Genomic DNA, 24794 nt, shown 5'->3' with positions numbered 1-24794 from the left:
TCAGAAGTTATTAATGAAATAATTTATGTACTTTACATTTAAAAAAAAAATAATAAAAATAATTACTGCGGATCATTATTGTAAACAGTATAATTTATAAATTACTTTAATAAATTACATATTTATAATTACTAATAAAAATTAAATGAATTACTATATTTTATAGTAATTAAATTACTATAAAAAATAGATAAATTATATATAGGAAGATGCCCAATAAAAGTTACTGACAAATGATAACAACTTTTATATCATTTGAAAAATTACGTTCCTGACCGGGGTCAAACCCTCCGGATAAAAGGCAGAGATTGTGACACTTAGCCACGTAGCTTGGCATAATAAATAAAAAATAAAACTATCTTCTAATAAAATGCTTTAAATTTTAATTAAAAGTTACATTTTTTGGTAATAGTTTTCAGAATTTTAGAAGTTGAACCAAATTAAAAATACCTACTAATAATTTACAAACCCTTTCGTATCGATTTCAAAAAAAATTAAACTGAAAAAAGGTATTTTTCTTTAAAAAATGTTTTGTTGGATTTTTTATAAATTGTAATTTTTTGACGATTTTATTTTTATTTTTATTTATAAAAGTAACAAACCTGTGTTCTTTACACAAGGAAAAGTTAAAAACTCTCAAAACCTCAATTGTTAAAAATACTTTCAATTCATTTTTGTTTTCAAATGGGTTGGTTTACGTATATGTCAGAATTAATGATTACTACCGACGACCAGAGCTGGTGACATGATTGATCGCCTTATATTCACGGTGTTTCTTATCAAAATCCAACCATCTGAAAAATAATTTAATAGCTATAAATAATTTTTGGATACTGAAGAGGTTAAACATCTTTCTAACCTAATAAAAATAATTTTGAGAAAGCACATTGAATTCGATTAAAAGTCAAAGAGAAACAAAGATCGTTTGTTGAAAAACAGGGCCTTGATCACTACTTAGTGGTCACCCATGACCGTTAGAGGATGAGATGAAATGGCAATTTTGTACCGTGTAAAAATGCCACGCCTGACCGGGATTCGAACACGGGAACTTTGGATGAAAGGTCGAAACGCTACCACTCGCGCCACGGAGGCCGGAGAGAAATAGTCTTTTACAAACTCAGATTAACCATACCTGAGACTTGTGTTTAATTGAAACCCAACCACTAAAGAACACCGGTATCCACGGTCTAGTATTCAAATCCGATTAAAAGCAGCTACCTTTATTTGTTTTAGAATCTGAGAACTCTCGATTTCGAAATTAGTTGATTTACGATGACGAGTTTATCTAGTATTCACTAGACCAACCCGGCGGATTTAAGCTATGATGACGATAAGAAACAAATCTTAAAATCGTCCATGTAGAACAATATAATTAAAAAATTCAAATAAAAAATAAATGATCTAAATCAATATATGTGATGAAGATTATGACTTGAGCGTAAATAAATAATAAAAATTAATTAGAGTAACTCTTTTTTTTTGAAATCGGTTAAAAATTTAAAAGTTGAGATTTTTTCAACTATCTTAAAATAAAATTTTACGTAAAAATTGTTATATTTCTTATAAAACTATACCATTATCGTTAAACTAACTTGACTTTTATATATTTGATGTTTAACAATGGCTGAAATCCTTTAAAAGGGAAATTTAGTAAGAATTAATTTCATCTTATTCAACATTATTTGCTAACTTGAAAATTTTATAGGAGAATCTGTCTCTCTCTCTTTTAATGGTAGATAGCCAGTTTTATAATTTTATAAAATATATTTTTACGTGTGGAAAATGTAATAGAAAGTATATTATGTTGCACGTGGAATATTAATGTTATCCTTAGAGTAGTTAAGTTTAAATGATACTGAACTGAAAATATAATTAATTGTAAGTAGACATACAATTTTTCATAATTATGACAATTGAATTTATTAATATTAACACACTATTTTTTTTTTATTTTTTTATTTTGAATTATTCCTTCTTTTTTTAATATTTACTTATTTATTATGATTTCTTTTTTTAGGACTGTGTGAAGTTGAAACAGGGCAATCAAATATTATATTAGATATTGAAGAAAGCAGAGGTGGACGTAAGTAACCAATATTTTAAAATTTTAACTAAGAAATGTAATCTTTTATTTTACTTATTATTTTAATTTGTATAATTATATTTATGCATGAATTATTTAAATATAATCAACAAGCAGTCATAATAGTTTGATTGAATGAATGTTTCATTAATATTTATCTGTTCTGAGTGATATACATAGAATATTCTACCTGTTTGGCCTACATAAGATTTAATACTATAATAATTTAATAACTGGTCACTGTATTAATTAAAAAAAGTCCCGAGATGAACAGATATTTTACGTTGTTTTTGAAGTGAAATCAGTGTAGAGAATTTTATATACTGTTAACATTAAACAATGAGATTAAATTACGGAAGAGTATATATATACACTTGAACAACACGTAGAAATTGTAAAAATAACAAAATAACGAGTTTTCTAAAAAAATAATTTTAGCGATGAGGTATATTTTCTTCTTTCGGCTTTGTCAGTAAACATAATTATAGAATTCGGGATCAGAAAATCCAAAAAAAGATTGTTGAACTTCCTATGCTCTACAGTTTGGTGCGGATTTTGGACTGGGGGAATGATTGGATCTCACTTCTTCGAAAATGAAAATATAGATGCCGTTAAATCAATGAAGTTTGAGATCGTGAGAAGATTTCAAATTTTTTATGGCCTAAAATTAATGATATAGGTGTGAAAGATATGTAATTACAACAAGACGAGGCAATATGCCACACTGCCGATGAAACCATATAGTTATTGCAAGAAAAATTTGATTGTCGTGTTGTCTCGCAGCGAGGTGATGTGAACTGGCCACCAAGATCACATGACTTGACACCGTTGGACTTTTTCTTTGTTGTTATTTATAAAGACAAAGTATACATCAATAAATCACAAACAGTTGAGGCCCTCAAAGAATAAATTCGACACAATATTCCCGATATTTCCCAGCAATTATATTAACATGTTTTGTAAAATGTTGTCAAAAGAATGAACATGTGCACCCATTTGTCAGTTGTTTTGTATCACACATAACTTCCAAGTCACTACTTTTTAATAAAGAAAAAATGTTTATCAATATCATATAAAAAATCTGATGTGAACACCACATGACTTCCTTGCAGGCCTATTAGATTATATATACATATATTTTTAAAATAAAAAGTACATAAAATTTTATTTCTCTAATAACTTCTGATTTTTTCGTATTTTTCTTTTTGTTGTTATTGAATTATTATTTATTGTAAAAATATTGTTAGAGTTAATAAATATTAATAAATCAATATATTTAAATTAAAAAAAAATAAAAGGAAATGAAGTCGGATTCGAACCGGTGTGCCTTACCCTTATAATATCCAAATTATTCATTGATTAAAATTTTATTTGGCTATAACTCTGGAACCAATGAAAATAAGTACCACTTATGATATATCTTTGAAAAGCTCTCAACGAGTGCTTATTACGGCAGTAATAAGCCCTCGTTGAAAAAGTCCAAAATCTTAATTTTTGAATTTTGGGCTTTTTGGTTTTGATTACTGATTTACAGTACATTACATTTAATTTTTACACTAAATTATTAATTTTTTTTTGCATAATTCTATTTAAATAATTAATTTACTCGTAATTTTACCGTTTTATTATATGTATATATATATATATATATATATATATATATATATTCACACACATGTAAGTAACCTTTAATATAAATGAAAAATCAATAACTGTTTTTTTTTTTCATTGTTATGATTAACATAGCCGGAGAGAGAGAGCTAGGTTTTTACAGTAAATTGTACCAAATGCCAAGGTCAAGTTGTTTTATTTTCATTTATTTTATTTATTTTTATCATATTCTCTTTTAAGGAATGCTAGTTCAGCGAGTTACACCTTTTTTTTGTTAATTCATAAAGTGTTGAAAGCTGGTTTTTTTGTTACTTTTTATTTTAATCAGACTTACTTATCTACTTAAAATTTCAGTCAATTAATTTTTGTATTTTATAATTATTTAGGTAATTAAATATTAATGTTACCATTCTGCCTTAGCGTGAAGTAATTATTACTTTTAAAAAGAGAAAAACATTTTGTATTACGTTGGATTTATTATTAATTTTCAATAACCTTAAGATTCGATTATTTATTTGTTATTTTTTTTGTAGGAAATATTAATTTTTTTCATGAATACGTCTGCAAGGTTTATTAGATTTGGGCAATACATTTTATATGGACTAAGTTTTATTAATTACTACTTGCGTTATCAATGGATCATTAAATACTTCTACAGTTTAGATCACCTTATTGCAGTATATCTAAAATTACAAGTTTCTATTTTTATCAAAAAATAATTTTTTTAATAAAAATAATATATTATTTAATTTTATTTTTGCGGGTATATTATTATTTAGGAACCGTAACGAAAAAAGTCGCAGGTGATTTGAAATGAGATAAAACTCACACCTAAAACTGGTATAGCCAATCTCAAATAAAAATGTACATCATGCTAGGCTTATTAAGGAAACCCACCGGGTTGGTCTAGTGGTGAACTCGTCATCGCAAATCAGCTGGTTTTGAAGTCGAAAGATCTAAGGTTGAAATCCTAGTAAAGGCAGTTACTTTTATACGGATTTGCATACTAGATCGTGGACACCGGTATCCTTTCATAGTTGGTTTTCAATTATCACACATCTCAGGAACGGTCGACCTGAGACTGTACAAGACACCTCTGAAGTAATACTTAAGGGTGGTTCCGGAGGTTAAACAGAAAAAAGAAAAAAGAGGCTTATTAAGGAAAGGAAGGAAAGAATCTTCTTAACAGAGCCAAATGTCGAAAATCGGCACGACACAGAAATTAAGATGTTCAGCGGTGATGACTAAAACTTCACTTCGTTCATCATGAACACTTGTAATATAATGGAAGTAATTAAATCTCATAGAAAGAAGACCATAACTTGAAACGTTTTAAAAATATTTACAACAGTTCAACAAGTTTTAAATAAAACTGGATACAATATTACTTTATATGAAAGTTTTATTACTTTGTTACAAATTCATAAAAAATAAATATCTTATTTTTTAGCTATCATTTAAATAAACAATTTCCCATACAAACACTGAAGTTAAATAACATCAAACTTTATTAGCGCGCATGCATGGACTGACTTTCATTTGCTTTATTTGCTGGTGGCATCCTCTAATTACTTAGCGTTTGGAAGGGCATTCAGCCGTAAACACATAAAATATCCCTTCACAATATTCTCATGAAAAAATAAATTTTTCGTAAAATAAATAGGTATATAAAATGTTGTTTCTTCTTTTATTTATCTCATACTGAGAGAATAATTGCTTTTCTATTAAGCTCTTTTACAGGTCCTACATTAAAAAAAAAAAATTAACACGGCTGTAATTTCAGCCGTATGTGTGTGCGCGTGCACACTTTTCGAAAATTTTGAAAATTACAATCAATGACCGCTATACTATAGGTGCAGCGCTTGCACACACAAACATATATATATATATATATATATATATATATATATATATATATGTACACCCTTCAAATATGTACTCTTGCACAATCATACTTAACAATGTAATAATGAACAATTAATTGTGTGATTATGTAGGAGTTTTAAACAGCCAATATGTATTCCGATTATTATTTTTGTTCGGTGACCTTAAAGCAATAATTTATTACAAAAGAAGAAAAATATACATGTATTTAATGGACCATCATTCCTTATTAAAAAAAAAATGTTATATTAAATTAGGTTTAAATGACAGCAATGAATTACCCCAGACAGACCGGAAAATTGAGAGGCGCCATGTCACTTATCAATCAACCCTCACTATGGGATCCTATAAGTTAGCATAGCTTTGTTCCGTATAAGACCAGAATAATTTTATCGCTTTAAGCAACATCGATTTTTTTTTAAAAGCGACTAAACTGTTGTAGATAAATGTTTATGTAATATATCTCATTAATATTTAATATCCAAATATACGTAGGGTATGTGTGCGTTTAAGAGTTTTATGGGCTACTTTTAATATCTGCTTTCATTTTAAATTTATTATCTTATTAAAAGAAAAATATTTACCGTGGATTATTCATAACGTAAATTATCCTTTTTTGTCGCAATGTTTAATTTGTAATCGGTTCCAATTTACCGGAACCATAAGAAAATCTGAATACCAAAAAATGAAATGCAGAAAGTGGTTTTCATTGAAATTCCTCAAAGAAATATATGTATATTTATCTTATACAGTATACATAAATATTAATAAGTATATGCAGACGTGAGTTCAAGAAACATTGATAAACTTCAGAACGTAAAAAGCAAACAAAACACTAAAAAAAAAAATAATCTTATTAATAACACAAAGAATAACTAATCAAGTATAAAAATAGTGAAACAAACCAGAGAAGGAACAAGAGTAAGTGGCGAAACGAAATAAACCGTTTCAAATCTCGGAGAACTTACAGATCTATTATATTTAGTCACGTTGGGAACCTTAGGTCTTCGTTGTTATCCAGGAGGTTAACCGTGAGCCAGTTCATATATTTGTTCAGTCTCATTTTGTATCTTTCACCGACTCGCCGTACCTCTTTCCGAGGGATTGACGATCCAAACTAACTTCGTATTTCAGTGTTTTTCACAAACCACGGCGTCTCTGTTATATTTCTCAATAGTTTATCCTGGAATCGGGATACAACTACCCGGTGTGTTGGAAGAAGGGAATTGTGAAATTATTATTTAAAGGTGGCGACAAGGATCCCGCTGTTAGTTCGTCATATAGGCTCTTGAAATTATTGCCGGTTATTGGTTAAGGTCTTTGAAAAGTTTCTGTATCTTCGTATAAATGAGAGGTTGACCTCGCGCGGTTAACTAATGGATAATCGATACGGGTTTCGTCCCGGAAAGGGCACTGAGGACGCCATACGTCGTGTGAACCTCCAGTCGGGAGGAATATGTCCTCGGAAATTTCCTAGACATTCTGGGTCATTTAATAACCTATGGTGGCCTTCTGCTATACACCAATTACGCAGTTATATTGCTAACGGTAACGGGTAGTTTTGTACAGTTTCACGGGAGGCGATCTTGCTGATCGCAGGCGTGAAACCGATAGATTTGCTTGCGTCAGAGCTGGAACAGCGTTATATTGCTAAAAAGTCAGGTGAATTGCCTTCGGAGAAAAGAGTGTGGGCATTACACGCATGATTTTTTCCCTAATTTTGTTGATTTGTGGGACGCCTCTTGGGTACACCCGAACAAGTATGTGAAGCAGTTTCTTTCAGGGCATGGCGCGTTTCGGTACAGGCTACAGAAATTCGGCCTGGCGGACTCCGGCGTGTGACCGCAATGCGGATTGTTGGACGATGTTTATCATGCGATACATGAATGTGCCAGGTATGGCTTAATGCGCACGGAGACCATTTGTCGGCTTGATATTATCGGTTCGACATTTGTTCTCCGTGTTAATTGGAAAAGCCGGTCCGATTGGGTAATCGTAGAAAATTTTATTGCATATTTGGTGAAAGAAAGGATCACTGAAGGGGTGTGATGTTCGTTTGTACTTTCTTTCTTTGTGTTTATGTTAGGTTTTATTGTTATTTTGTTGCTGTTTTTGTTTCTGTTTGGTTATAGAATTTATTTTTTTGTTTTTCGCTAGTTATGTTTTATGTTACTGTTATGTTATATTATTTATTGCTATTTCTATGTTTTTTTAGTGTTTTTGTGTTTCGTTTTATGATTCTTTGTGGGTCGAACTCATTTTTATCTTTCGGGTAGGTAGTATTCAGTTCTATCGTTTTTAGAAAGTCATTCAGTCTTCTTTGAGACTTGGATATATATTTTTTGGAGTTTACCTTACTTAGTAGTATATCGATGGGAATGTCGCTTGTGGCATTCGCATCGGTGGAATTCTGGCTGAGGCTTGACTGAAAGATGTCGCTGCCGAGGTACTGAAGATGACCTCCGGTAAAGCCCATAATGGCTAGGTACTGACGGGGTGGTGTGGCGACCGAAATCGTCATGCGGAGGGTGTCTTTTCCTATGCGGGTCAGGATGTACATCATTGATGTTACTCTCACTTGTTGTGCCCTATAATTGTATTCCGTAGGTCCAAATCGGTTCAGGACCGATGAGTACAGCAATTGCTTGTAAGGTAATGATAGTTGCGAACCCCCCGCCTAACAACTAGTACATCTATCTGAACTTAACGTTAAGCTGTATCCTTTTCTCCCTGATATGAATCCTCTACATCAGGAGGCGATCCAGATGCAGTTCTAGGTATCGCACGATGTTTGCATGCGAAATGAAATCTCCACAAGTTGAACTCGCAAGCGGTCACCTCTCCTCATCGCAAACGTAACATGAGTAGACTTAGCCGGATTAACCTTCATCTTCCACTTAGCTAGCCATTCGTTAATTACATTCAATACAGTTTGCAGTTTAGCAGAAGCTAGTATACGGTCAGCATCCACAGGCTGGATCACCATATCATCCGCAAACGATGCAATTGTGATGTTCTCTGAAGTCGGGAGGTCAGCTATGAAGACCGAGTATAGAACCGGTCTCAGAGCTGAGCCCTAAGGAAAATCCGACCCATTATCAAAAAATTCAACCAAGTCTTGATTTATGATGTAAATTAATAACGATTTTTATTGTTTTACTTTGGAGAGAAAAACTCAGATATTTTTTAAGAGCTGCATTATAAATAGAGTCAAATATTTATAATTGTATTAATAAATAAATTTATATTATCTACTTGATTTAAAAACTAGTCTCCAAATATGGTTTAAGAAACAACTTATTTTGAAACGTTAATTGATTAAGAAAATTTGAAAATTTTAAATAAAACGTGTTAGATAAAAATAATATCTACTCACTTGATAACTTGATAACCAACTCTTTATTTTCATCAAATAAATGATATTTTGCTTTTGTTCCTTAATTGAAATTCTTAAATACTTGTTTTATATATATATATATATATGTATTATATGTATATATAACCAATTCTTTTATCTTTTCTTACATTTTTCTATCTTCTACACTTCCTGCTAGTCTAAATTAATTAACTCCGAATACTTTTTCACTAACTTGTTGATTTGAACACTAACTTTTCATTTCTATAAATAATTTTATAATCTTTTTATTTTATACTTCATCAATTCATGTAATTTTAAACATTCTTTTGTAAATTCAGATTTAAATTTTTTTCTAGCTTTTAAATATGATTCATTATAAATATTTCTATCTATTAGATAGATTTCGTAAGAAAGCTGCCTATTTTAATAGGTACCATGATTCGACTTCCGGAAAATTTTGATATATCTTCGCGTTTCACATCCCCCAGACCCCAAAACCTACATCAGCTTAAAAGTTTATACATACATTTACATATATATATATAAATGTATATATATATATATATATATATATATATATATATATATATCACTTTCTTGTGGACACGATAACTGCTGTAATTTTGCGCCAATCACTTTCAAATTGTTTCTTAAAAATAATTCGTCCCAAAATCTCGGTCAAGTTAGTTAACGGCAAAAATTGGACGATGGGTGTTGAAATGGGGGGATTTTTTCGGAAAAACAAAATATCTCTATAACATTCTTATTAAGTAAAATATCGAATTCATTTAAAGTTCATGCTATTCTTTGGATAAGGGCCTAAGATTTATCTGAGTAAAGTTTTTTGATATCAGCAACCATTGGCCTAGGGAATAGAAAAAATGAGGTTTTGAAGACAAAAAATTTCAAACCTTCCTTAATAGACACAGTATCGAATCGATTTAAAGTGGTCCTCTAAACATTACCTAAAACGTTTGTCTTAAAAAATATTTGATATGATCAACCCTTACGGCAAGGATGACCAAACTTTTGCTGGAATTGTAAGAAGGGGCTTGTCGTGTGCTAAACGTGTGAAACTTTTTTCAGATGCAACCATTGTCGTATTGCGTAAATTTAAAGTTTCTCTTAACTTTAAGGTGGGAATCTCTTTTATCTCCTACTTAGCACTGGTAAAATCTACCTCCGCCTTCAGGCGTGCCAAAATGGAATTTTTTTTTTTTTTTTTACATAAATTGGTTTATTTTCTTCATAAAGGCTTATTGAAAATGAAACCTATTATTTACAATGAAATATTTTGTTGTCGCTTTCTTCATTAAGTTAATTACGCTTTAGTAAATTATCAAGATAAACTCACTGAAATATAAAATTATACTTATCCGAAGATGTGGCATCATCGCTGTTCATCATTACTTGTCCATCGCTGAATGGTTGTAAAATGAAAATTATTTTTCTCAGTAAAATCAACTGTGATTAGTGCTACTCGTATTTCTACCTCAGATATTTTTTTATACGTATTACAACCCTAAAATTATTGGAATAAGTAGTGAAAAGCATTACTTAGTTGTCCAAATTTCACTAGAACATATTAAATTAAAACCATTATTTCATTTTTTATTCATCCATATGCTTTTACTAACAAACAAACAATGTAAATAATTTTTATTTAGTTTTGAAAATTACATCCATTAAATAACCACAATTTTGCTTTTCACAATGACCCGTCTTTCTAAGATGTTTACCATCACGTAATTTTTCTTGGTTTATTTTTTAAATATATTAGTGATGTTGGACTTTAATTGTCGATGAATCCATGGAGTATTACGTAGCATTCTATGTTTTAAATAGCCTCACAAAAAAAAGTCTGGAGTAGTCAAGTCAGGTGAATATGACGGTCAACTGATTTTAGAGTTTCGCGAAATTATCCTTCTTCCAGAAATTTGCCTTAAGAATTTCTTTGCGGGGCAGTAACACCATCTATTTGCCACCATACCTCTGCTGTGTTCTCGACTGCGGGACGCACGAAATTGTTCAGCATGTTTCGATAACTCTCACTGGAGACGGTTAGGGCATTTCCTGTCTTATCTTCAAAGAAGTCAGAACCAAAAACTCTTTTCACATTTACAACACACCAAATTTTTACTTTGACGGGGTGTAATTCACGTTAGTGGACTATTCTTGGGTATTCCGTTCCCCAGATACGGTTATTTCATTTGCTAACAAAGCCGGTTAGGTGGAGAGAACCTCGTCACCCATAATAAGCTAGAAAATGAAATCAGTTTCTTGTCTTGCCAATTCTTGGATCTGGACAACATACGCTAATCGTGCCCGATAATCTACCGGCTTTAGTTCCTGCACTAGCTGTACCTTATACTGGTATACATTTAGCATCGTTTGAATCCTGTTAAGTGAAGGGCATGCCCAATTGCTGGGACTGCATTCGGATTGATGTTGAAGGATCTTCTTCAATACTTCGTCGTACACCTTGAATGTTGTTCTGTGCTCTTCCTGAACTTGGCCTCTCAGCACTTGGTAAATCACTCACAAATCACTGTATTTCAGACCGCCAGAATAGCTTAAGTGCTGCTTGTTTTATTGGTTTTTTTCCTACCCCAAGATGATTACTGTAAGCTCTCTGCGTTATTACAATTGATCATTGATTTTGTAGATAAAATTCGACTATTTTCACATGTTGCACAGTCGTGAATTTTTCCAAGAATTACACTATAATAATCTGAGAAAAAAATTTGAAATTAAATAATTATAAAACTAATTCAGATTTTAAATGTCCTAGTAGTTTTTTTGGCGAACCAGTATTACTAATAACATATTAGTATACCTGTTATTAGTAATAATTATTTTTAATATTGTTATTAATAATAATAATTTTTAATTATTCTTTCATATTTAACACCATTTTCTACTGCAAGTTTACTCGATTTTCCTGCAGCAGCCTTGATATGAGGACTTCCCGTCTAGCCAGAGGGTTCTGCCCCTTGGACCCCGCTGTGTTCATTAAACTGAGAATAATAATGATAAACAAAAATTAAAGCCTGTTTATAAACATTTATAAAAATATATCCTAATTTCTTCAGAGCAACAGTTTGGTCAGTACAGGACCTGAAACATTGAGTGATCTAAGAATATAGGTTTCAGAACAGTCGGCCTCCATCTTAAAAATATTAGTTATAACTGGTTAACCTTACTTCGTATAGTAAAGATTTACTTTGCTCGGTTCTTAGCGTTACCCAATAAACACCACTAGGAGGACGTGTTCGAACTTCGTTTCTCATTTTTAAAAAAATACTTTAATTACTTTTATTTAATGTTTTTTTAGTTAAGTAACCGAAGGCAGGTAACGTGAACCACGTTGCACATACAGTAACGGTGACTGTGTTGGTTGAGCCGCCGTGCCGTACACCATCGTAAAAGTTAAAAAATCGAAATCCAAAAAACCTGAAGATGGTTTTTAAATATTTATATGAAGAGTATTTGCAAGCCCCAGTGTATTGAATATCTCGTTTAATACAGAAGGAAATTGGAAAAATTTGTGATCATTGTTCAAATTTTTTACCTTTCTTCAGCTGCTCTCTAGGTCGAATTTCGAAAAATTTATATATTTATTTCAAAATTACGTTTACTAAAAATCAAGTTGACATTTTCATTTATTACCGAAAAATTAAAAAAAAATTTAGCCGGATTTAAAAACAATTCATTATCCATTTTAACCCTTCAAACTCGAAATTTCAAAAAATCTAGACAATTGGTTTTTAGATATTCGCATACTTACATATAACTCACCATTCACCATTCCTCATTTGTTACCGAGAAATTAAAAAGTAGTAAATTTCATTGTTATTCCATCTTAACCATTTAAACTTGGAATTTCAAAAAATCCTTTCTTAGTGTGCACATACACCGTAAGAACATGTATACAAATTTTCATCTATTTATCTTCAGTATTTTTTGCTGGTCGTTGAAGAATCTGTCAGTCGGTGAGAACAAGTTGCTTTATGAGGTACAAGTAGGACGTATAGGTACAAATATATGTATAAATAATTAATATATAAATACAAATGTTTACATATATATATATATATATATATATATATATATATATATATATATAAACATGAAAACATTAGTTTTCAGATTGTAATTATCAAAGTCATATCCCTATTTTATACCACGCTTTTCTTTTTGGTCGTGCATAACTAGAAATTAAAAAAAAAATTTCTTAAAAACAAAAAAATTTAATTAATTACAAGTAACTAATTAATTTTCTTGAAAACAAAATATTTTTTTTTTTACTTCCTAGTATGATTCTTCTTTTTTTTTGGAAGAAACGCATATTTTAATTATCTTAAAAAAATTTTATTTTTAAACACAGTATGCTACTGAAAATAATTCAAATCGTAAAAAAATGAGGTAAAGAAAAATAACGAACTATAATTTTTTTTTACGATTAAATTCACCACGTAAGCTTCAAGCTTGTGGGTAGGAATATAAAATAGAAATATCCAAGTTCCGAATTTTCTTGACAGTCCTCCGATTGAAAGACTGGGACCCTAACTTATATTTTTATTTACTGGTTTATAAAATGATTCTTATATAGGTAAATGGGTTTTTGAAGAGTTTGGAATAAGATTTTGTTGTTTAAGATCAGGGAGGCAATGTATTGATATGCATTTAATTGATCATTTGCACCATATTATTATATAAAAAGAAATTAAAATATAATTAAACCTGTTAATTATACGTATATATAATGAAAAAAAAAACTTTGCTAAACTGTTATAAAAATTTATTAAAATAAGTTGGACACAGTTCCCATTTATCATTAATTAAATCTTCGTATTAAATGAGAGTTTTAAAAAATGTCCGTAATAAATGGGAATTAGATATCAGGGAGATTTCTTCTATCAATAGTGATTCAAAAATTTCATATTTTCTCATGATTGGATGTCATTCTAATTATTCTCATGATTAAAATGTGAAGAGCAACACCTAAAATCACGTAATTTTATCTAAATTATAATAAGTATGCCACCTTATAATTTATGATTTTATGTTTATTAAAAATCTTTTAAAAAAATGTCTCATCTTTAAAGGGTGGATTTTAAACGGTTTTAAATTTTAAACGGTTATCCCTCCCTTAAACTTTCTTTAACAGAGAAGATATTTTTTTTTCTTGATGATATTGCCACATAAGCTTGAAGCTTGTGGGTGGAATATTGAATTTCGTAGCGCATGAAAAATGCCATGCCTAACCTAACCTAACCGAAACCGGGACCTCCAGATGAAAGGCCGAGACACTACTACCATCTCTTTTAATTGGTTAAGGTGCATGCAGTCTAATATTTTGCGTGATAAAGATCATGAAAAATAGTTGGCGAGATGCAACACCCTTGTCAAAGTGTTTGTTAAAATATTTCCTGTTATTTTGCCCTAAATTCCAAAATTGTGGTGATGTTATCATAATAACTTATCTACATCCATTAGATGGTCGGAAACCTCTCCGTTCCATAATTTTCAACATCAAACCTCGATTCACATTGTCAAACACCTTCTTCATAGGAGAAAATTATTAAACGCCACGGATAAGGCGATTGAATATTTATTCTAATATGAATTAAACACGTACAATAATAAGATATATTTTTTTTTATTTTAACTTCATTTATTAAATTTTTTTTATTATCTGGAAAAAATGATTCGTACACCTGGCAAATATATATATATCTTTTTTTCTTATATTTTTGCAAACTTAACTAAAAATATAGTTCATTTTATCTAATTGGCTGAGAATGGAATTTTCCATTTTCCATTTAAACTCATTAAATTCATCCAAACAGCCGTTCTAAACAAACAAAAATATCTGCTGCAAAACCACTTAACGATAATGATAGAAAAGTTAGTAAATATAAAGAAGTAATTAATTTTAATTTGATAATGCTACAGTAAGGTTAGTAAATATAAAGAAATAATTAATTTTAATTAAATAATGCTACTTTTCTGTTGGGTAACAATTTACTAACGAATTTATGTTCCGTTATGTTAACATATGCCGTTTAACACTATTGAAACTGTCTGTAGAGTTATTTTTTATGTTATACTTACGACCTTTCAAATCCATTAATTTAAAAGTAGTTTTCTGAAAAATGTTAAGCAATATAATTTTTATTATTACTATTTTAATTATTCCGTGAAATCTCAGTATTAAATTGAAATTAATTATATTATTTTAAGAAAAATCACGAAACGTTTTTATCTGCTGAAGTGTTTAATTAGTATAATAAATTTATGTTGTTTAAAATAACTTACCATATAAAGAGTTTCACGTTTTATTCTTTTTTGTTAATTTATCAGAAAACCGACAATTTTTTCGTCACAGAATATTTAACATGTTTTATGGTTAATTTTAAAAAATGTTACTTTCTTTTCCGCCTTTTGATAAAATTGTAAATAGTGGAACTGACAAAGCAGTTCCACATTTCAGCAATTATTGTTCCTCCCAAAATTTTATCTTTTCTGATCCTCATAATGCTCTATATAATTAATAATAAAGTTGTCCCTGAGGAAAACGTTTATCATAATTCGAATGAATCCCAGGATTTTGGATCTACAAAATAATCATTAGTTTTGGTAACGACTCAAACTACTTTAACCCCATTCCCCATCCGATTTAATGAGAATAAATTTAACTATTTTGATATTTAAATATTTCTTTAAAAAACATGTTCTATATTCAAAATATTGAATGCTTAATGGTGTCTAAGAATTTTAAACCGATTTACACGTACCGTCTCTTTCCACTATCTCGTTCAAGTAAATTTTAAAAAATTGCGATAATTAAACCTTTTTTCTTTTTAAACTATTCAGATTTAAAATATACAATAAACTGGATGGCAATATTGAGGAAGAACAGTACGGGTTTAGAAGAAGGGTTGGAATAAGGGACGCTATAGGGTTGCTATAATAGGTGAGAGATACTAGGAAAGGAAGCAGAGAGTGTATGTTGCATTTGTAGACCTAGAAAATGCATTTGACAGCGTTGTATGAAATAAATTACTGCTAAATTTGGAAAAGAAGAGAGTTGACTGGAAAGAGAAGTGCGTAATAAAAGAATTGTACTATAACCAGAGATGTGAGGGTAGGAGACAAAATGATAGGAAGAAAAGGGATTGAAATGGAAGTAAGTCAGCGATGCTTCTTGTCACCAACACTGTTTAGAATATATATCTGAAGGAGATAATTAAATGCTGTCTGCATGGGAAAAGAGGAATAAAGATCGGGGGGGGGGGAAGAAGAATATCATGTATACTTTTTGCTGATGACATGGAGGTACTGGCGGGACTGAATTAAAACTGAATTAAATGCTTGATGATTTAAACGAAGGGTATGAAGATCAACAAAAAGAAGACAAAATGTGTGGTATTAGCTGGAAAAGAAGAGAGAATTAAGATTAAGATTGGAAATGAGTTTTAGAGCGGGTGAAGAAATTTCAGTACTTACGGAGCTTTTTTAACTGATGACCTGATTTGCATAGTAGAAATTAAAACAAGAATATCAAGAAGTAAGCAGGCATTTGATAAGAAGGGTGGGCTGCTGTTTAGAAAGTTAAACTTAGCATTAAAGAAGAATTATTTAATGAAAAAGAGCATTTAATGAAATGTTTTATTTGGAATGTGACGCTCTATGGAGCTGAAACGTGCACAATGAGAAAGGCAGACAGAAAACGTATTAAGGCTTTTGAGATGTTGGTATAGCACAGAATGATAACTGTCGGATGAGAAGACCATGTAACAAATGAATAATTATTAAGGAGAAATCGAAGAGAACAAGAAGATGCTAAATGTAATTGAATATAAGAAAAGGAACTGGCTAGGACATTGTACAAGAAGAAGGTGTTTTTTAGTGGAGGCTTGGTGAGTTGAAGGAAAGGAAGAGGAAGGAAGAGATTTCAAATGATGGATGAGATTATGGAAAAGCGAAAGTATGTGGAAACAAAGAGGTTAACAAAGGATAGAACAAGAGTAGAGAGCAGCAACTATGACAGGACCTGTTGTAATAGCAGAACACTATGAATGAATTCCAGTATCGGGATAGTAAGAAATTATGAGATTTTATTTAGTTTTAATAAGTTTTCTTCTGGAAAACAGTAAATGATTAGATGATATGATGAAATTTGAATCCTCACCAGCATACCCTGACATTAAAGGTAATTATCTATGGATTTAAATATTGACAGTGGTTAAAATCAAAACAATAAAACTGCATAAACAAACCTCGCTTAGTATAAAAATTTAAAGAAAATACCTTTTTTTTTAACTGTAGTCAATTAATTCTTCTTGTAATAATAAAAGAGTTTACAACTTTTTTTTTTCTTTTATATCGGGTTATAGAGATATGAGAAGCTGTTTATCCTCAGTGATGTTATCATCACCATTGGTGTGAAGTTTATCATAGTTTAGTACAGAATTAAATTTTCTATTTTATTAGAAATCCGTATTTAGAAAAACCTGGTGTAAATTAGTGAATTTTCTTTACTAAAAAAGTACATGACACTTTAGTTGTTAATATATAATGTATTTTTTTACGTAATTTAATAAAAACTTAAAATAACTTAATTATTATTAAAAGCAATAATTATTATAAGCATTTATAATTATTAAAAGCAATTTCAAGAGCAGTGAGTCGGGGTGTGTCCGATGATGGCATGGGGACCCTCAAGGGTGGATTGAGGGCGCGAGGCTATTGGTGTACGCCGTGCATGCCTATGGCCTGATATAAGAAGGATTCAACTGCCACGGCACCCTGGCACGACTGATATACTTCTCAACGGCGGTTCTGGTCGCCCCGAGGGTGCTTAAACAAACTATAAATGAGACTTCGTAGAAGAAAGAAAGAAAGATATGGTATTGATAAGTTTAATTTTAATTTTAATTTCATGGTCTTTTGAGAACCTATCTCAAATTTTAATATTGGGGCCCTTTACACCCCGTAAGTGTTTGTGATTGTCCTTGTCTTTTATGTTTTAATGTTTATTGTGAAGTTTGTTTTTTTAAATAAAATGTAAGGGCCCTTTACATATGACGATCCTGACGGTCGATCATGACGATCCTGATGGAGATAATAATTTCTTTTAAAGAATGTGACGATGGCTAATGACCTTAGCAGTCGATGCCCGTAAAAAATCAGTTAAAAAAAAAAAAAAAAATTATTAAAAGCTTTTATTTAATTCGCTTTAGGAATAATCAAATCTTGCAACTGCTGTATCTTTTGATCTATCTTATGAAAATCAATGAAATTTGGTACACGTACGTAACTTCGTTGACAATACAGCACTACGGAGTCGGAATTTTATATGACCCACCCCCACGCGCTACCCCTACGCTAAATTCATGCATTTAGTTGAAAATTTTCATTTCTCATGAACTATCGTACGAAAATGATTGAAATTTGGTACACGTATGTAACTAAAAATAAATATTTTTATTTTTTTTTTAACCTTAAAAATTGAAAAAAAAATTTAAAAATGTATTTGATTACATATAAAAAATTATTTTTTAAAAAAGCTTTTATTTAACTAATATTAATATTATCATTAATAAAAAAAGGAAACAAATTAGAAAAACCCTCTGGAAAATACAAAATAGGAATTAAATCAAATTGAGAATTTTAAACAAAAAAAATATAATATATCAACAAATATAAAAATGCACTGAAAATTAAAAAATTAATTATATAAATATCTAATAAATAACCAATAAATAAAAAATAAATAAATGTAATAACAATTAAATTTTAAAACTAAAACTAATGAAAATATTTAGTTAAATATTAGCGTGGCGCAGTTTTTATAACAATGTTTTCGAATAAGTATTTATGGACATTTGCTGTATTTTAAAATATATTTTTTGTTTAATGAGGTTGTTATATACTTGAGGTATGTATATACTTTATTTATCTGTAATAAAATAACTCAAGTTTTAATTCTTTGATGGTTCAAATTTGCACCGAGGTGACCTTTAAGTCATTACTTTTAATAAAAATGTTATTTGGCTATAATTCTGGACCAATGAAAATAAGTACCACTCATGATATATCGTTAAAAAGCTCTCAATGAAGACTTATAACTGCAGTTACGAAAAAGTTCAAAACCCAGATTTGTTTGGCTTTTTTGGATACTTTTGGTCCAGTCAGTTGCAATCAAATTGGGACGTGCACAACTAAATGTTAAAACAGTACTAAATCCAAAATTTCAACATCGTACGGCTAATCGTTTCTGAGTTATGCGAGATACATACGTACGTGACACCGAAACTAGTCAAAATGGATTCAGGAATGGTCAAAATGGAGTATATTTCCGTTGAAATCTAGAAACTGAAATTTTTTGCGATCATAATACTTCCTTTACTTCGTACAAGGAAGTAAGAAGGATGAACTAATGTATTTATTACCATATAAGTCAGACCGAATCCAACTTGAAATGATTTTTTTGTGGTAGTCCTCATTGAGATGACTGCATGTGGTCCAACGCGTCAGCACGTAATGGAAGATGTGTTAAAACCGATCTTTTGACATCTTCAGAACCATCACCGTCTTCTTCGAAACAGCCGCTAACTAGTCAAAACGCTGGATCCCTGGCTCCAATTTTAAAAGAAAGGTACACAGTACAAGGTGGTCCAGACTATATGGAGGCTGCAGAACACATCTGACGTTTTATGACGTTGCCAGTGCTTCTGGAATCTAACTGAAGACATCAATTATTGTGATGTAGACGACAACGAGATCGATGCATCTGAGAGCGCTTTCATCGAATGTACGGACTGTATTCTCAAAACTGTTACACAATAAAAACACCCGCTAACTATTTTATTTGTACGCATTTCACTTTGAAAAAACGGTTCTATGGTAATGGACAAAGATATCATCATTTAATTTACTACCAACCGAGATACTTGGTGTCAGAGATGAGAGTGATTTTCAGACTTTGCTCGTTTGATTGCTTTCAGGATCGTAGTGGTTAAATCAGCTGTTTCAGCTGTAATGATGGCCTTTAGGGAGGCTTCGCCAAGTTTCAATACCAGATGCTGCAGCTCCAGGCTCACTTCTACCCGCATGAGATTCTGTTCAGGCGTTATCAATTCATCTTGTACAGACATGTCTCATGTTCAAGTGTTTATGCATAATAGTGTACGCACCAGTGTGAGATATGTATAGAATTTCCATCAATACATCCACTGTTATTCGATGATCTTTCCGAACAATTGTGTCAGCTGTAATAATAATCATCTCAGTCACTGAGAAGATATTATTCTTTTAATATTAATGGATGAATTTCGTTTTATAAGCTAATATACTATTGTTAGATTGAGTTAAACTTGACTTCTCATTATTGTAATTTTTCCTGAATTATTGTCTTATTATTTCTTGTAAATTTTTTAAGGAAATATGGAATACGAGTATGTTAATGTAACCAATTAATTCACTTCATCTATTGTCAGTGTGTAATGCTATTGAATTGAACATTTTAAAATAAATTTTGGTATTAACACTATAACATAAACGTTTAAAGTAAATTTTCAACAGTCGCCGGCTAATAAGAAACTTAAACCAAAAAAAAAAAAATGTAGCGCAGTTTTGTTTCCGACGCCCTCACTATTTTAAACTTAGAAACGCACTGCTTTTCGAAGTACAAGGGACTACATATGTTTGATAAACAAGTAGACCCTACACACCACTGTGACTCACTGCAAGTGCGTATGAAAAATACACTACTACACAATCAACATAACCTCAAATTTTTTTTAGAAATTAAATTGAGCATAACTCAAGAACGACTCAATTAATCTTAATAAAATTTTTACATATAGTACTTCGAATACACTACTATAGTATAATTAAATTTCATTGAAATAGATAAAATATAATATTTGGACATTTTTGAGCCAAATATTTTATACATACGCTTTTATATATATATATATATATATATATATATATATATATATATAAAAGGAAACTTCAAATTAAGTGAATGGTATTTTCTATTCCTCATATCTCAAAGAAAGAAAGTTCATTTTCACCCTCTCCCATCACAGTACATTTAGTCATGCAGCTAAATGTAGTACCATACTTTTATTTTAGTCGATAAAAATGATGGAATAAGAAAAGAGAAGACGTATTTAAAAGAACTTTTAAAAAAGTTCTAAAATTTAAAAAAAATAAAAGATATATAAAAAATGTTGATTTTTTTTACTCATATACATTATTTAAAATAATTAGAAATAACGGGCATCAAATGCTTTGGTCATACTGCCCTATGAGAATGAAAATTTGTAGCATATGTAAAAAAATTCCATCTGACCGAGATTCGAACTAACAACCTCCGTATGAAAAGCTGTGACACTACCACTACGCCACGGAGAGCAGCAGAGATGCTTCTTTTATACAATGAACAAGATAAAAAGTATATAGTGTTTATTTTTACACTATAAAATAGTTATTTAAAAAAAGATAGTTTTTGAGCGATTAATAATTAAATAATATCTTGGTAGTAAACTAGTTACATAGTAACCAATAAGAAAAAAAATACACCGAGTCTTAGATAAAAAGCTAACATCCGGTTGTATTGTAATGAACAGTTGTGATTTACGGATATTATTTCAAAATTTGGTTAAAAAAGCCATGATATCACAAATAAATGTATAACTCAGTTGCTCACTTTTGGAGCAATAAACCAATACAACAGAAATAGTATCATATATATTTCTACAAACAAAATTTTAATTAATAAACAAATTAATTAATGGATATATATATATAGGTGTGTGTGTGTGTGTGTGTGTGTGTGTGTGTGTGTGTGTGTGTGTGTGTGTGTGTGTGTGTGTGTGTGTGTGTGTGTGTGTGTGTGTGTGTGTGTGTGTGTAATCAATTTTGTGTCATGTTCAGTGTTTCGATAGAATCTTATATTAGTGAAAGGTTTATTTAACAAATTGCAGAAACTGAATATAATTAACTGAAGTAATATGTTAAATTACTAATTACTTATACAGGTGAAAGGGATAAATAAACAACTTGCCTATTAGGCAATAGGCATACAGCCATTTATAACTGTCAACTTCATCTATAAAAAGTTTACATAAAGTATAACAAAAAATATTTGTTTTGGATTTAGGACTGATTTAACATCTAGTTGTGCACGTCCCATTTTGATTGCAACCGACTGGACCAAAAGTATCCAAAAAAGCCAAAAAATCTGAATTTTGAACTTTTTCATAACTGCAGTTATAAGTCTTCATTGAGAGCTTTTTAACGATATATCATGAGTGGTACTTATTTTCATTGGTCCATAATTATAGCCAAATAACAATTTAATTAATGAAATATTTAGATCTTACAAGGGGAAGGCACATTGGTTGAAATCCGACTTCATCTTCTTTTTTTTTCTATTTTTTTTTTTTTTACTTGAAATATATTAATTTATTATTATTAATAATTATTAACCTCTGATTATAAAAATATTTTTACAGTAAATAATAATTCAATAATAACAATAAAAAAAAATATCAGAAGTTGTTAATGAAATAAATTTTATACACGTTTCATTTTTTAAAAAAATGTGTATATGTAATTTAATAGGCTTACAAGGAAGTCATGTGGTGTCCACATCAGATTTTTGTTTTTATTAGTCCTCGTATAATTTTTCAGAAAAATCATCATAACAATTTGAACTCGGCTCATAAAATTAATTCTATTAATATTTCAAAACCTCCTTCAAAATAAAATCGATTTACACGATCGATCAACATATAAACGGAGATTACGATAAAAAAAAATTAAATGTGTAGTTTTTCCATTAATAGTCAGTCAATTACTATTTTATATTGTAACTGTGGGAAATGTAAAACCACAAAACCAGAATTAATTATTCAATACTTATATGTAAATTACATTACGAATATTAAACTGCGTCTAAATGGTTGTTTTTTCTGTTTTTTTTAATGATTAATTTGTTTTTATTTAAATATAGTTATTATAAAGTAATACTTAATATGTATCAAATAACTTATCTGTATATTCTTTCATTTATCATTATTTACATTACTAGTTCTTATTAATCTATTTACAAATAAAATCAAATTTCTGATATAATGCCAAGCAGGTATAACCCACCTGTATGAACTTGACTTTCGTAATGAAGTGTTTCTTAGTGTTATTCAAGGGCATATTTGTAGATTTATGCGTTGTTTTTGGACGTTCCCTCTCTCACTCACTCTCTCTCTCTCTCTCTCTCTCTCTCTCTCTCTCTCTCTCTCTCTCTCTCTCTCTCTCTCTCTCTCTCTCTCTCTCTCTCTCTCTCTCTCTTATTAACTCTTTCTCTCTCTAAAACTCTTACCTCTTTTCTCTTTTTTCATGGTGTATTATTCTATTCTACGTGGCTAACCATCTATCCTGATCAGTGCACGACCATTAATAAATAATAAAAAAAATTAGAAAAAACTTGCCACGCCATTCATAGTGGTTTACTAAGCCCATTCACCTTATAATTGTTTTCATCTATTATTTCGTTTATATTCAAGTCTACCATATAACAGAGCATAAATTATTATTATTATTATTTTTTATTATTATAAAGTGTTCTTAGTGTATGGTTCACCTAACGTCAAATAGGACCTCCTCGTGAGCAAACGTGCAAATAAAAATGTGTTAAAGATTAAGATGATAATATGTTTTCTTCGTGTAAACTTTTGTTTATTAGTTGTAAATTCATATGAAATTCATCATAAAATAAAATTTATCGGTTTTTCTGTGTATTGTTATATTAACAGTTTATATGCCTTTATTTTATTTTATTATTATTGTTATTTTTATTTCTTCAAGATAACAAAATTATTTTGCGTAGGATAAAAAAGTAACGGCACTAAAGTATACAATTCCTGATTTTATTTATGTTCATTGTTTTCTTGGATTTCCGATGTAGTTCATTTCTCAGATTATTTTATTATACCTGCGTATTTTGAATATGAATGAAGGTGTTCTTAGAGATTTGATGTTACAACCATAAAAGTAATGCACTCTTGCCAACAGTCTCTATAAAAAAAATTACGAGGCCATTATTTTTGTTGGGGACAGAGACAGGCACCAAGTATTCAAGGCCCTGTACAGAAAGTGAAATAGAGGGTTTATATTGTTTCGTTTATAGTGACAGGTAAGCACACCCTTGCGGGCTCCAAGTGCAATGACAGTACAGAACGAACGACGAGACATGTACCTAGCTCTGAGGCAATCTTATGTTACTTTGCACCCGATTTACTATTATTGCAACTAGTCAAACACCAGACTATCTTGAATTATAAATCCCGAGGTCTTTGGTAGTATTAATCTGATGTGTTTAGCATAAATTGTAATCTTGATAGACCGTAACCCGTCTTCCTTTTACTAATAAGTCCCTTATGTCTCACGGAAAAAGATGCAGTACTTGTAAATATGGGAAAAGTTTATATATAATCTCATATTTTTTCGTTAATTTTAACAATCCAGTTCGTTGGGAATACTCGGAAACTTGCTGTTTTCATTTACATTACTTTTAAGCATCACATCCCATCAAACAATCATGAAGTGAGCAATAAGTAAAGACCAAAAAAACAACTGATTTTTGAATTGTTCACTTTTAGCACGAAGAGTAGCCGTGCCATGGAAAGGACGCGATCCATTCAGGCTACGCTGGGTTTTAAGATACACATAACCCCTCAATATTTGCATAATGCTTATACATTTCGCTAACATAACTTGTAGTCAAAAGTAATTATGAGTATCTTTATTTTATTTTTGTTAATTCTGTTTGGTATTCTT

The 24794-nt window shown here is 30.3% G+C and overlaps 1 protein-coding gene across 2 annotated transcripts in view; it reads left to right on the top strand.

Moving 5' to 3' along the window:
- Positions 1-24794, top strand: part of Cad99C (cadherin 99C) — a 985647-nt gene that overhangs the window by 687510 nt on the left and 273343 nt on the right. For both annotated transcript variants that reach the window (XM_075357741.1, XM_075357746.1), the window contains one exon: positions 2018-2083. In XM_075357741.1, the coding sequence (XP_075213856.1) occupies positions 2018-2083 (66 nt within the window). The remainder of the gene's footprint in view (positions 1-2017; positions 2084-24794) is intronic.

Source organism: Lycorma delicatula, chromosome 1 (assembly GCF_047948215.1).
Source record: "Lycorma delicatula isolate Av1 chromosome 1, ASM4794821v1, whole genome shotgun sequence".
Classification (NCBI taxonomy): domain Eukaryota; kingdom Metazoa; phylum Arthropoda; class Insecta; order Hemiptera; family Fulgoridae; genus Lycorma; species Lycorma delicatula.
Note: the sequence above shows the minus strand (reverse complement) of the source record. Positions and strands in the feature narration are given on the sequence as shown.